Raw genomic sequence first — 15,000 nt, 5'->3', positions numbered from 1 at the left:
ATATTCTGGACACTGGCCTTTTCCTTTTTCAGTTCCTCTTTTAAGTTCTCGGCTTCCTGCAGTTCTCTTTCAACTGTTTTTTCCCGTCTCGGTGATGCAGGTACCATTGCGACTGGAACTTCCTTAGTCATTGTGCTGGTTTTCACTGGCGAGGTGGGGACTGCTCTCAGTAGGGAGGTTTCCTTCTCTGTTGGCTGGACAGGTGCTGGATTTGTGGTGGCAGTTCTTTTTCTCCTCTGCTCGCCCCAACTTTCTTGCATGCGGCTCTGCTTTTGCAGGAAATATTTATAACGATCAGCTTCGCCAGTTGTCGACCTGAGTACTTGAACACTAAGTGGAATGTCCTCGTCAGTGACCACCCCGTCAGTCGATGGATCTGAGCTGGCTGTAGAATTCAATACAGAAATGATACGTGAGATCCTAAGAACATTCATTTCAGGGGACAATTTTTGGATTAAGAAATAGGTTAAGTTGTAAAGAGTCTTCTTACCTTTTCTCTTTTTAGGAGACCAATCTTTGCACATTATGACTGTATACCAACGGCTGGCCCACTTCAGTCTGACCTCTTGTCCGCAACGTAGCGGCTCTTCATAAGGCTTTACATCTTTCCTTTTAACATACTGCTTCACTCCATTCCATCTATCTTTTGTAGCCCACTGAATGAAAACTTGGTCGTTTTTTCCCATGATGTTTGCGAAGAGTTTGTTGTCTACTAAGCTATACAGGTGTGGGTTATCTAACAGTCGAGTTGTTTAACTTTTATAGCGAAAATACACACGCTTGGATGATCGCGTTTATAGACAAACAATGATAACGAGATGAAAGAAAAAACTCAAACAATCAAAACATCCTTGCATAACAAGTTGACTTTTGTTAACACCACTTCACAGGCTTTTGTGTTTTTAGAAAACACTGTGCAATCAATGTAAAATAATCAGCATTGTAAAAAACAAAACAAAAAAGTATTCATTCAGCAGGAAAGCTAGAGGGCTAGAAAAATGCGACAAAAGCAAAACATGTCAGTTTGATGCAAATTTGTAGTTATTAGTGAAGAATTTTATTGCGAAGTGCTGTTTTCCAAGAGTTTGCTAACAGTAGAGCAAGCATGTTGCTGAGAAGTTAAATGTTCGCACGAGCCGGTTCCATTCATTAATTTGTTGGGAGGCGGGTCAGTTCATTGGTGACAGTTTTAAAGAACTCAAAAGGAGTCCACGACTTCTTTCTTTTTTACAAAAGCGCGTGATAGAAAATTTCAATAAACTTTCTATCTATAAATAGAGAGCATGTCACTGATTAAACTTCCTATCTTTTGGCAGAGAGCATTTCACCATTTGAATCATTGATTTATCCCACATAGAACCGGAGAAATTTTTTTTTCATTACTAGCCGTGACGCTTCTAAGACAAGAAGAGTTGACAGAATGGACGCCAAAAGAAAAAACTTTCGCCAGCAGAAAAACTAAGTAAGAGTGCAAAGCGTGTTGTAGAACCCCTGGTTAAACTTCCTATCTATTAGCAGAGAGCATTTCACCGTTTGAATCACTGATTTATCCCAAGTAGAAGCGGAGAAATTTATTTTTCATTACTAGCCGTGACGCTACGGAAGACAGTAAGCCAGTTGATGCGATGGATGCCGAAAGAAAAAACTTTCGCTGGCAGAAAAACTAGCTAAGAGTGCAAAGCGCGTCATAGAATCCTTGATTAAACTTCCTATTTTTAAGGAGAGAGCATTTCACCGTTTGAATCACTGATTCATCCCAAGTAGAACCAGAGAAGTTTATTTTTCATTACTAGCCGTGACGCTACAGGAGACAGTAAGCCAGTTAACGGGATGGACGTGGAAAGAAAAAACTTTCGCTGGCAGAAAAACTAGCTAAGAGTGTAAAGCGCGTCATAGAACCCTTGATTAAACTTCCTATTTATAAGCAGAGAACATTTCACCATTTGAATCACTGATTTATCCCAAGTAGAGCCAGAGAAATTTATTTTTCAAACTAGCCGTGACGCTACAGAAGACAGGAAGCCAGTTATCGGGATGGACGCCGAAAGAAAAAACTTTCGCTGGCAGAAAAACTAGCTAAGAGTGCAAGGCGCGTCATAGAACCCTTGATTAAACTTCCTATTTATAAGCAGAGAGCATTTCACCATTTGAATCATTGATTTATCCCAAATAGAACCGGAGAAATAGTTTTTACCTTTTTAACCGTGACAGTACCTTACAGTATTGTGTTACCACTCACGTGCCAAAAACATACACACGCTTGAACACTGAAAGATCTGAAAAACCATGAAAACCAAAATGGTCGCATCGGCTTCTCGTGTTTTGCCATCGGAATATATTTTATGCAAAGAAGTTAAGCTGGTAGCTGATTATGGAATATGCTCAGGTACGTTAATTTTTAGATGTCAAAAATGCGACAAACTAATACAAGGCGAGCAAGTGATTACTTGAATTTAGGTCGGTCTTGTCGAATTACAGGTCTAACAGTTGTCAAACTGAAAGTTCAATATTTGTACGAAATTCTTTGTTCGCTGTTATTAGCTGTTTGTCAGTTGTTCCGTGTCAGTAATCCCAGTACTAGATATGCTCTGTGGCCATTCGAACAATAACACTTCTTCGTAACTTCCGTTCAATTTTTGCTTGCCGTTTAAACGGACGTAAGGTTATTATAACGGATGCAAAAATGTCACGAACGGTAAGTTAACGTAAAACGATTTTCAAGGAAGATTTAAACATCTAACAAGCAGTTTCGTCAGTTTAACAGAGGAGCGTTTCAGTGCCATAAATTAATCGTGACGTGATGCGGTCGCAGTCAACGGCCGTGAATACTTGATGAAAGGTTTTCGCATGAGTGAACAGTTCATTGTGTCGACCTCAGTACGTTTTTCAAAACGGAAAAGTTTTTAAGCCCATGCTAACTGGCAAACAATTAATAACCAAAATTAATAAACTTAGCTGAAAGAACACGTTGCAGGTATAATCTAATACTCAAGACGCTCTATCACACTACGTTACATGTCTTACATGCAACGTTTCGTCAAGGGGTTTCAAAGCTTTCATAGGATAGGAAACCCGTTTGGATTGCCTTAAAAACAATAATAAACCCTTTGGTAACTCTTTTGAAAGCCGTTGCTAACGCTTTTAAAAGGTCTTTAGAAACCCTTTAGAAACTCGGTTTCAAGGGGTTTCAAAGAGTTTCAAACCCTTTGGAAACGTTTTGGAAACCCTTTGAAACTCTTTAGAAACCCTTTGGAAACCCTTTGGAAACTCTTTAGAAACCCTTTGGAAACCCTTTAGAAACTCTTTAGAAACCCCTTGGAAACCCTTTAGAAACCCGGTTTCAGTAGTTTGAAACCCTTTGGGAACGCTTTGGAAACCCTTTGAAAATCTTTAGAAACCCTTTGGAAACCCTTTGGAAACTCTTTAGAAACCCTTTGGAAACCCGGTTTCGGGAGTTTGAAACCCTTTGGAAACCCTTTTGAAACCCAGTTTCACCCAAATTGCCATGTTTCATAAGACGTGTTTTCGTATGGAGGGTCACACTTGTACTATCTAAGCCAGAGGCTTGTAAGGCCTAGAAAACGTCTTGAGCTGGGATCCTTGATCGCGGGTTGAAAAAAACAGATAGAGGTTGAGTTGGCAAATCATTCTGCGGGTCAGGAACATAGGCAACCGGTTAAGATGAAATTCTCAGATCCACAGACAACATCAGCAAAGGCAGCTGGAGACGCTGGAGCTGTTTCCGGGCCTGAAGGCCCAACAGGAGTTACACTATCATCAGATGGTGAAGTTGTCGGCCCCGAAGAAAAACAAGAAACGCCTGAAGGCAAAGGAGTACTCAAAAAATCATGCTCAATAGCATGTTCTGAAGCGGTCATGTCATGTCCATTTTGCAAAGTGGCCGCTGGATCGCGTACCACTTACATTTTGGGATGGGAAAAAACACGTGGAAAACACTGTAATTCCACACTTGATCTTAGCCAAAAGGCTGAGAAGCGATACCGGACCTTCCCTCCCCTGGGAGGGTGGTCCAGGGTTTCCCCCTTTGAGATATGGTGGTCAATATGCTGTCACTGAGAGGCCTGGAACCGACCAATGTCCACCGTGTGTTTAAGGAAAAACGGCGGCAGCATGATAAACACCAGGCAAAAAGCCAAGCAAAAGAAAAAAGGTTAAGCCCAGATCGGCGAAGACCCCAATGGATGGGTGACCCAGCTTAACCAAACGCTAGGTGGGTGACCAAGAAATCAACCAGAAGACTCGAAGGTAAGATGGCACCCAGAAAATAGCTAGAAAAGCCACAAAAACCAGCAAAAAGCTGCCAAACTTACCAAAATTAAAGAAGGACAACAAAAGGGGTACCAAAATGATAGGGTCTTCGGCCATACAATCCCGTGTCAGGTAAGGTTTTTTTTGTATTTGAGGCGGTACGATGGACGCAGTGCAATGTCCACCGACCATAGAGGCATAGATGAAAAAGTACCGCCAAGGAGTGGGAGCACCCTCATACGAGGCCGGCTCGCACTCTACGCCAGGGAGTCAAACCCCGCCCCACCATAAAAACAAAAGACAATAGACAGTTTAAAACATTACCCATGCAGTAAAAGCGAGACTGGTTAAAAAATACTAGCTCAGTACATCCAACAAAGGCAACCAGGACTAGGGAAAGAGACCAAAGACTTCAATACGTGTAATAAAAACAAAGAAACCAAAAAGTTCTAGATAAAACCAGGCACTCAAAAACTCAGTTTAAAGGAACCGGCAGAGACAATGCCAACGACGCCATTAGTGCCCCATTGACGATGGAAGAGGTGACGACGACGCTGGGAGACGAAATGCTTGAAGTACAAAGGCAAATAGAAATTTGCCCTAGACTTGAGACAGGCCAGGAGCCTGAGAGCACTGGGTGGTACTGAGCGGAAGTGATAGTCGTTCCGCTGACACCAGACTAAAAACTTACAAAGATTCAATAAGTAGGGGAAGACCCAAGGAACACAAAGAAGCTCGTCGCTGCTAAAACCATAGAGCATGTGTCGCACAGTTCTGGAGAGAGCCAAGGGGGAGGCCCGAAAGAGCAGAGATTGAACAAAGCCAATGCCACTCTGGATGAGGGGAAACGAAAAGAACAGATGTTCAAAGTACTCCATGTGATAACCGCAAAAACAATTGGTGGGTAGGTTACAACCAAAGGAGGATAACCGTTCAGCGGTGTAAAAAACCCCATGAGCTACTTTCCAATTCAGATCAATGACTTGCCTGTCCAAGGGCAAGAAAAACAGAGATTTCCAGATTGAAGGCCAGTCGAGGTCACCAAAGGAAGGTCTGAATTTGGTAACACCATGAGGCCAACAAGGATGATTAAGGAGACACGACTGGTAGCACGATTTGTAAGAGAAGGAGGATGCCGGGAGGTCTACATTTTCGACCAAAGAGCGTACAACCAGGCCATTTGGAGAGGCTGAGCCATTCAGAGCTTTCCACGCATTCAGCATGGCAGCATAAGACGGAGGAAGCCCAGCAGGAGAGAAAGCCGAAGGCGCCAAAAAGACACTCATGGGGTCTATACCAAAATGGTCAAAGAACCAGAAGGTCTGAACCAGCTGTTTGGGGAGCACAGATAACAGCGGATCCATTGCACCGAGAGCATCAACTTTAAGAGCAATAGAGACCATGTTAAAGCCACCCCTGGAGCAGTCATGGATTATTACATTGCTAGCCACAACGTCACGCTTCCCACTCCAGAAAAATTTGAAAATAATAGAGTTGAGCTCAGCAAGGACCCAGGGCGGCATATGCACCAATGAGGCGACATACCAGATCCTTGACAGAGCGAGAGCATTAGTAACAAGGGCTTTGCCGCTATATGAGAGGGACTGTCAACGCCACGAGGAAAGGCAGTTCTCAACGGCCTCAATTCTAGGGCGCCAGTTAGCAGTGTCAATGTTACCATTCCCAATGAAAACACCCAGGACTTTTAGCTTGGAGGAAGACCATTCGATTGGCACCGGTGCATCCACACGATCATGCCAAGCACCAGCCAAAGGCCTTTGCACTTCTCCATATTTAGTTTGGCTCTGGTGCTGGCCTCAGAGGGCACACGTGTCAAATACAGCCACCGTAGCAGCATCTGATGATGAAATGACAGATGTGTCATCAGCATATAAAGATAAAACTGGCAAAGTCACAGAAGCAGGAGGCAACACAAGGCCCATGATGGCCGGGTGGGCCCGAATGTTAACTGCGAGGACTTCCATTGTCAGGACATAGAGGAGAGGAGACAGGGGGCAACCCTGTCTAACTCCCCGAGAAGGTTTAAAGTAACGAGAGGTGTAACCGTTGATGAGGATGGAGCTCCGAATGTCAGAGTAAAGCAAAACCACCCACTTGATGAAAGATGGGCCAAAACCCATTCGAGAGAGGGTAGACTGAAGGAAGGGCCAATCAACGCGGTCGAAAGCCTTCTCTTGGTCCAAAGACAAGATGGCAAGTGGGAGATCTGCATCGTTGGCACAGTGAACCACATCCCGGAGGACGGCCAGGTTCTCACCGATGAAGTGATGGGGGACTCCGCAGGTTTGATCACAGGCCATGACATGATGAATAATTCTTAGAAGTCTTCCAGCGAGAGCTCTGGCACAGATTTTATAGTCCACATTTAAGAGACTAACAGGGTGCCAATTCTTATGCAATAGTCGATCACCCTTCTTGAAAATGAGGGAGATAAGCGTGCCCGTTGAGAAAAGGGAAGAAGACCAGAGTCAAAGGAGGCATTTAGAACCTCGACGAGGTCAGAACCCAAAATATCCCAGAAAGCCAGGTAAAATTTGGCCGGGAGACCATCCGAGCCTGGAGATTTTCCTCTAGCCTAAGAGTGCCTTATGCGTTTCCTCCACAGTAAGATGGCCCTCACAAAGGGGCACCTGCGAAGGAGGGACGAAAGAAGACACATTATCTAGGAGCTGATTCTGGACATCGGGGTTGGTAGGGCAGGCACAGAATAAATCAGAACAAAGAGACCCAAGAATCACAGATGCCAGGAACATCAGCCACGATAGAACCGTCAGGATTCTGCATGGCAGAAAACCATTCCTCAATGCCATTTCTCTTCTCTGACTGAAAAAAGTAGCTGGTGGAGGCTTTGCCTTCCTCGGCCAAACGGGTGCGAGATCTGATGCGGGCACCCTCAGCCGCTGCATGGTCAAGAGACGCGATTGTTGACAGCGTCGACTCAAACATTAAGAAGGGACACACTTCCATTGTCAATTTGAGCTTTTAAATGTTGAGCCAGAGATTGCATTAAAATTCGAGTTGAGTTCCGTTCTTTCGATTTTGAGGCACCAGCTTTGATAGCTAGGCACTTGAGATGATTTTTACCCATATCCCACCAAGATTGTAGAGAATCAAAGAAGTGTGTCATATTTTTCCACCCAGCCCAGAAATCCGAGACTGAAGACCTGAAACCAACATCCTTAAGGATTGCAGTGTTGAGCTTCCAGCGGCCAGGGCCGCGAGGAGTCGGTTCCGGAATAGGAACAGAGAGAAGAACAGCGCAATGGTTGGAATAAGGGCAAGCCAGCATGTCACGAGACCGCACGAGATGTATCCATGAATAGGGACACCTGAGAAGGTCAATCCTGGATGACAGTGTGCCATCTGGCCTAAGCCAAGAGAAAGCAAATGTAGCAGGATGAAGAGATCTCCAAATGTCAACCACACCACAATCACAAAAAGGGAAAGAAGGGAAGCACTGCTTTCCCTGGAATAATCCAAAACGTTGGAACCCCTCCTATCCAAGGACCGGTCAAACACAGCATTGAAATCCCCACAAACAAGGGTGGCAACCAACGGATCAACTTTGGAGGAGACAAAACTGAAAAAGGCATCCCTATCCAGATTCCGGTTAGGGGCGTAAACATAGACAACACGAAAAATCACATCACGATCTTGAAATTCAGCTAAAACAAAACGACCATCCGAGTCAGTACAAGAATTAAGCAATGAGTATCTAGGCCGGAAGAAAATAACAACCACAAGAGTGCGAGGAGCCGGGGGAAACAACAGACAGGAAACTGTAAGAAGAAAACCAGGAATTGCTCTCGGGAATTTAAGTGACGTGGGTTTCCTGCAGGCAAGCGAAGTCCAAAGACAAATGGCTAAGCCAATGAAGCAGTGCCATCCTCTTATTCGCGTCCTGCAACCCATTGGTATTAAGAGTTAAGAAAGACGCAATAACAAGTCGGTAAATGAAGAAAAACATCAACTACGAACAATAAACAGTGTCAAGAATGGAGATCAGCCCTAAGTGGGACGATCTCGCAAAACCATCGGCAGACCACGGTGCCGCCCACCACTATGGGGGGAGGCAGAAACAGTCCTGTACTTCTTTTTGGACGAGGGCTCTCTGGACCTGCTGCGTTTAAGCGATGCCAAAGATGGATCCATTGAGTCAACATCAGCTTAAGAATAAAAGTCCGAAGATTCTAGGACTTCAACAACATCAGAGACTACGACGTTGCCAGTAATACTACCATTTTGTTTAACGTTTTGGACACCACTAAGAATACTTTGGCTCTGAGAGAACTCAGAGATAGCTTGAGAGGAACAGAGCGAGGGCACATCCTCAGTAAATTCTTCAATGTCAGAGCCGTCTGAGGCGTCCACAAAAACTTCCTCCGGATCAGTTTGTTGAGAGGGAGGAGCAACCTCTTCCTGAGGAGGCAGCGAATGGCTAGAGCAAGGCTGAGTAACAGGGGCCGGCTGATGAGAACCAACCAAAGAGTCAATAGACCCCTCGGAAGGGGCGACCCGAGGAGAAGCTAAACAACTGGAAGAGCCAGCAACTTCGTGAGAACCCGATTGGGCCCCACTGCTGGCAGGAGCACCAGAGGAAAATTAGGCACTTGAAGGGCCCTCACCATTAGCAGGAGCACTGGGAGAATTTTGATCTCCCGAGGGACTCCCGTCATTAGTGGAAACACCAGAAGAATTTAGGTCACCCACAGGGGAACCGCCTGAACCTCACCATTAGCAGTGGTATCAGAAGAATTTAGACCATCCCACAGGGGGGGCCACCTGAGCTCCACCATTAGCGGGAGCGCCAGATGAATCACCCCCAGAAACGTCAGAAGCAACATTGAGGCCCCAAGGATTAGGCCAATTTCTAGCGAAATGACCGTCCTGTTCGCAAAGGCGGCATTTATTCTTATATGGGTGGTTTAACGACTTATGCCCAATTGTTGCACAGATGTTACACATAATGGGTTGGCCACGGTACCAAACCCGACAAGTAGGGCCATTAATAACAGCCACTCTAGGAGTTTGAGACAAAACAATGTCAATGAGCCTCGTGCCAGTGGCAATGTCACCATTTCATAAATACTTTTGGTGACAAACACCCTTAACAACACCATAGTCAGCTAAGAAGGCGGAGATGTCCTCAGCAGGATCCTCATACGGGTAATCAAAGAGATGGACGATAGTGGTGGGAGGACCCCCGTCCATCCTACAGCACAAGCCGAAAAGCCTCACGCCCTTTTCATGCAGAGCAGCAAGGGCCTGCTCCTCCTCTGAAAGTTACGCGGATGACATCAAGGTTCTGTTGGACTGCCACAACATTTTGAAATTTTTGAAGGATGGCAGTCAAGATTTCATCCCGGGATTTGCCCAGGAGCTTTTTGCCGCAATGAATGTTGACGGTTTTGCAGTGTTCACGCATGATGGACCAACAACAGCAAATTTAATGAGAGGAAACGAATTTAGACACCAGGACTATTGCCTGGCTACAATAAAATTAGGTGCACATGGGAAAGAGGATAAATGGGAAAAACTACGGGAATTTACCCGGCTACAAAAGTATTACTTAAGTAATAAAACTACAAAAAGTTAAGATATAAATTTGGACCACAGGACTTTAGCCTGGCTACAATAGAATTAAGCGCAGCGGATAGCAATAAATAAGGGAGAATTAATTAATACTTAGATACGTTAACAGGAATTTTACCCGACTACAATAAATACTATTGGAAGAAAAAAGAATTTGGACGACAGGACTATTGCCTGGCTACAATAAAATTACAGCAATAAATATGGGAGAATTTGGAAGAGCGAAAGCTTAAAGACAAGCAACGCTCAAGCAAAATTGAAGCACACAATAAATCTAAGATAAATTTGGACAACAGGACAAGCCTGGCTACAATAAAATTAAAGCAAGAGACACAAGGCACAGAAGAGTGCGAAGTGCGCAAAGTGAATTCAAAAGCATCCACTCAAAAAAAAGCCACACAAATTTAGAAAAATGAGAAGTTAAGCTGGATGGGTGACCAAGGTTAACAAAGAAGGCCCGCCCAGCCGGATGGGTGACTGAGCTTAACAAAAGGCAAAAACACGTAATGGCCAGAAAACTGGGACAATTGAGTGCAAAAGGTTAAGCTCTCGGCCGAAAATGGAGTCAAGGAAAGAAGAAAAAATGGAGGAAAGAGGCTAAGAAACCGCTTACCCTAGGTTAGGTCAGAAGACCAGCATAAAGTCCCTAGGAGGGTCACGGCAAAGATGCGAGAAGTAAAAACTTACCAATCCTCCTGTCTTGCAGGTCAATCAGTACTTGATTCTGCTTGTGATGGCAGCAGATTAAATAGCAAATCCCACTAGACTTGCCTTGCTAAGCTCAAAAGCCCGCATCAGGTAAGGTTAAGCCCAGATGGGCGAGGACCCCAATGGATGGGCGACCCGGCTTAACCAAATGCTAGATGGGTGACCAAGAAATCAACAAGAAGACTCGAAGGTAAGATGGCACCCAGAAAATAGCTAGAAAAGCCACAAAAACCACCAAAAAGCTGAGAAACTTACCAAAATTAAAGGACACCAAAAGGGGTACCAAAATGATAGGGCCTTCGGCCATGCAATCCCGCGTCAGGCAAGTATGAACATTCTTGACGCGGGGGTCACCAAAGGCAAACCTCCTTACCTCTATATCCTTGTGGGCGTGCTAGAACCTGCAGCCTCACTTCTAGGTGGCTCTACAGTAGCTTCCCTCCTCAGTCTGTGCCTGCCGACAGAGAAAAACGCCAGACATTAGTGTCAGGAGGAGGCTTTCTTTGATTTCGTTCTTTGATTGAATGAAGGTTTCTTCCCCGAGGGGAAGTGGGCCGCACTCGGAGGTAGTGCTATACCGAGGCAACCTGTGGCTGGGACGAGGCAAGCCTCTTTTCCAGAGCCCAGTTCCAAAAATCAGTTAATTTATGAGCTGCTCAATGAGTAGCGTATCAGGATATTAAGCTGATAAGAACAGATAGGTTTTTTTTTGGAAATCAAAGTTTATTTGTACAAACATGATATTTCTAATTTACATTGATTGAGAATTACGGTAAGTTCAGTGATTGGAATCATCCTAAAATCATACGAAATTACAGGTTTTATGATGTCTATTCTGATAATAATAAAAGAGCCTGGGACCTTTCTCGCCCCAGACCCCCTACATTAATATAAATAGAGTAAACCGCTGTGCAGGACACCCATGAAGGAGACCCAGCACAGTGGAAATTTGGGAAAATAATTGAATGTGTAAATACAAGTAAAATGATGTATAGAGAGCTAGGGATTATGTTTAGCGGGATGAAAAATAAAACTGTAAAAACCACTGTGCAGTGCACCAATGAAGGAGACCAAGCACAGTGTAACTAGGAAAAATAAAATTGCATTACGAGTTTTGCATTGACCCTTTGCATACTATGAGGGGGTGGGGTTATTTTAAGAGAATAAAGTCCTCTGACTTCTAAGGCATGCTAAGCAAAAACATTACACAGAAACCTCATAAAACCATATATATTTATAAGGAACATAAAATTCTTGTTCATATAAGATTACAAAATTATGGGATATATGAAATTATGTGACACCATGAGCTGCATAATTTGCATAATTATACTAATTTTCAGAAGATTATAAAACATCATATGTAAAGAAGAGAAAAATTGCATTTATATCCATGTTTCTCCAACACCTGATCTTTTACAAGTTAGAATTGAAAAGAAGAAAGGTTTTAAAAGTGTCTTTCTAATAAAAAGATGAGAAATCAGTACTTGCATGGCTGACTATGAAAAGGTAAAAATATGAAAATTCTGACAAGAGAAACAGTTTTAGTCAGTCTCAATCATCTAAATCCATATCATGTTCTATTTCACTTATTCATTTAAGACACATCCACTGTCCCTAACATGTTAATTCCGTAGCAATCTCCATCCCCTTTAAAGAGGCCTCCCTCCTCCCTCTTTCAGTCGTCTGGGACCATTGTAATGGTTGTCATCAAAGTAATAGTTTTGTTCTGTATGGTATCTTTGGAAGCAAGGTTCTGGACACATTCTAACTCCACAAACAGCACAGGGTGTATATGGTCCTCACTTGTTGAATGTGCAGCTTACAGGTAGATCTGGTGTCATGACTTATGAGGTGATGGAAATGATCACGGTTAAATCTAATGTGAGGGATAGTGACAGGGATCTGATGTAATCCTGTGTGTCTCCTGAAGCATTTGCCTTCAACTAATGCCTTAAGCACTGACTTTCTGAACTCAAGACTGGAAATGCTGGCATGATTAGGAGATTTACAGTGCAAGATGTGTGCGTTTGAAATACACACTTCAATCGTGTAAAAGAAAACCTTGAAATACCAGACTACTCCCCTCATAAGTCGGGCATATGAAACAACCCTTTGGTCTGACAAATCCACACCTGGCCTAGCAAAGTCCCTCTTTTCCCAAGTTCCATAGACCTTGACAGAGCACGGGACAGCACTTTGATCAGTTTTACTTGTGGGAGTGGTGGCCAAAACACTCACTGGTTTTCAGTCACGCCATGTCACACATGTCACACTTCCTTTCTGCCTGAACAAACTCTCTCCCCTTTTTAGCTGTTTGACTTTCTTTTCTTTCAGACCACATATTGCTTTTGGTAGGCCTGACCTGTTGGATCTACCTGTCCCACATGCTAGGGTTTTCCTTTCATCAAGTTCCTCAAACAAAGTAACTGACGTATAGTAATTATCCATGAAGACGTAATATCCCCTGTCTAGGTATGGCTCAATCACAGACATGACAGCTTTTCGACCTAAGTCTCTCTGGACTCCATCATCTTCCCTACCGGTATAAATCTTGCTATTTAGCAAATAACCACTAGTAGATTCAGCAAGTGTAAATGCTTTGATTCCAAATCTCCCCGGCTTGATTGGAATGAACTGCCTAAAATGCACTTTACCTTTGAATTTTATCAAAGTTTCGTCAATGGCAAGCTGCCTGTTAGGCTTATATACTTGCTGAAACCTTGGTATTACTAGGTCCAGAAATGGCTGAAGCTTGTATAATTTATTATAACTCACAGAGTCAGCCCTGGGTGCCTGGGTGTTGTCTGCAAAATGAAAGCATTGCAAAATCTGGAAAAATCGATCCCTGGTCATTATGGCAGGGAAAATGGAGAGCTAAGAGCTGGATCTGTGCTCCAATATGAGCTAAGGTTTGGTTTGGTGATTAAACCCATGTTTGGATACAAGCTGGCCCAAGCCTTCATTTCATCTCTTGTCACCGGATACCAGACAGAACTTTCTTCAGGGCCCCTTTTCTGTCCTGCATATAAATTAGTTTGTTTAACTAGCAACTGCCATACCTCTTCAGTGAACAACAGCAAAAACAAATGCAGGCAAGATCCAAGGTTTTCAAAATCAACATTTATTCCAACCTCTTGAAAATCTACATCTTCCCTTCGATTGATATCCTCAGACCAGCCATTTTCCTCCACATCCTTATCCATTTCCTCATCCGTGTCCTGTTCATCAGACTCCTCTTGGCTAGATTCCGACTCATCTGCCAAAAACTCGTCCTCAGAGACTCGGTGTTCCATTAAATAAGCCAAAGGCAACTCGTCTTCGTCGACAAATGAAATATTGACCCACTTCGACGACTTCCAGGGTCAGAATTTATTGAAGCATCATTTCTAGCAGCGGCCATTTTTAAATCACCCACGTATACAATGTGTTAACAAAAGAAACCATGAAAATTTCCTTTAAATCAACCCAAATTCGGCCAAATCTCTGATATTTTAGAAAAACACTTTGTGTAAGTCTACCCAAAATGGGTTCTTAGCTTCCAGGCCCTAGAAAGTGAACTTGGAGCTTGCCGAAAGTGAGGCTGTATTTATCTGGACACGTGTGTCCACTAAGTATGTTAAGGGTTAAAAAGAAAGACTTCTGTGCAGTGCAGCGATTAAGGAGACCCAGCACAGGAAGAGAAGTAGTACTTAAATATGTATAATTAATTTTTGGTTCACATAGGAACACAGAACGTTGCGGTGGGTCCATGATTTGAGGAAATCAGGCCAAGGTGCGATATGATGAGCGGTATTGATGCGATGGCGGATATGCGTTTTAATTTTGGAGATGATTGTTTGAACCGAGGGTCGTTTAGACTCGCAAACGTCGAGATTCCGAGCGACCCACAATTCATTTAGAGTAAGTTTTATGAGCAAAGACCTAAGTTCGTTAGAAAAATAAAATGATTTGCCACAGGGGAGTCCGTGGCGCAACAAAATTAAAGGGTTGGTTGATAAAATAGGTGTGTCGTAAAGTTTATTTATCAGTTTTGACACCGACCTCCACAAAGGGGACACTAGGTGGCATGCGCTGAAAGCTTGGGAAATGGTTTCTTTTTCGCCACATCCCGCACACTGATCACCCACAGCCAGTCGATTCCAGGACTTTAGGTATGCCGCGTCTTGACCACGCCATGAGCGATCCGCCACATGATGTCACATTCCCAGTTTGTTCTAAGACCACCGTACATGTTACCCCAGGATCTATCCCAATTAAATGAGCAGTTGAACCTCCGTTCCCACTGGGAAGCGCAGAGCAGCCGCTGGGGGGAGGGGGAGTGAGCCTTGAATAAAAGTTCTTGACACTGGTCAGGGAGTAGATCGAAATCCACCCCAATCCGCTCGACCATGGTGAGAACAGCTTGGT

General features: G+C 43.9%; 1 protein-coding gene and 1 non-coding gene across 2 annotated transcripts in view; both read right to left on the bottom strand.

Annotated features, from left to right (window-relative positions):
* Positions 1-4,661, bottom strand: part of LOC145486811 (uncharacterized) — a 6,292-nt gene extending 1,631 nt beyond the window's left edge. The window contains exon 1 of the mRNA XM_081465534.1: positions 1-4,661. This exon is cut by the window's left edge and continues 79 nt beyond it. Within this exon, the coding sequence (XP_081321660.1) occupies positions 1-686 (686 nt within the window). The 5' untranslated portion in view covers positions 687-4,661.
* A 6,473-nt stretch (positions 4,662-11,134) lies between these two features.
* Positions 11,135-11,317, bottom strand: LOC145466408 (U2 spliceosomal RNA). Its single transcript, XR_014041884.1, has one exon. It is a non-coding gene; the product is annotated as a U2 spliceosomal RNA (small nuclear RNA).
* Between the last annotated feature and the right edge of the window lie 3,683 nt (positions 11,318-15,000).

This window comes from Orbicella franksi, chromosome 1, assembly GCF_964199315.1.
Source record: "Orbicella franksi chromosome 1, jaOrbFran1.1, whole genome shotgun sequence".
Lineage (NCBI taxonomy): Eukaryota > Metazoa > Cnidaria > Anthozoa > Scleractinia > Merulinidae > Orbicella > Orbicella franksi.
The sequence above is the reverse complement of the archived record's forward strand: the minus strand, read 5'-3'. Positions and strand labels throughout refer to the sequence as shown.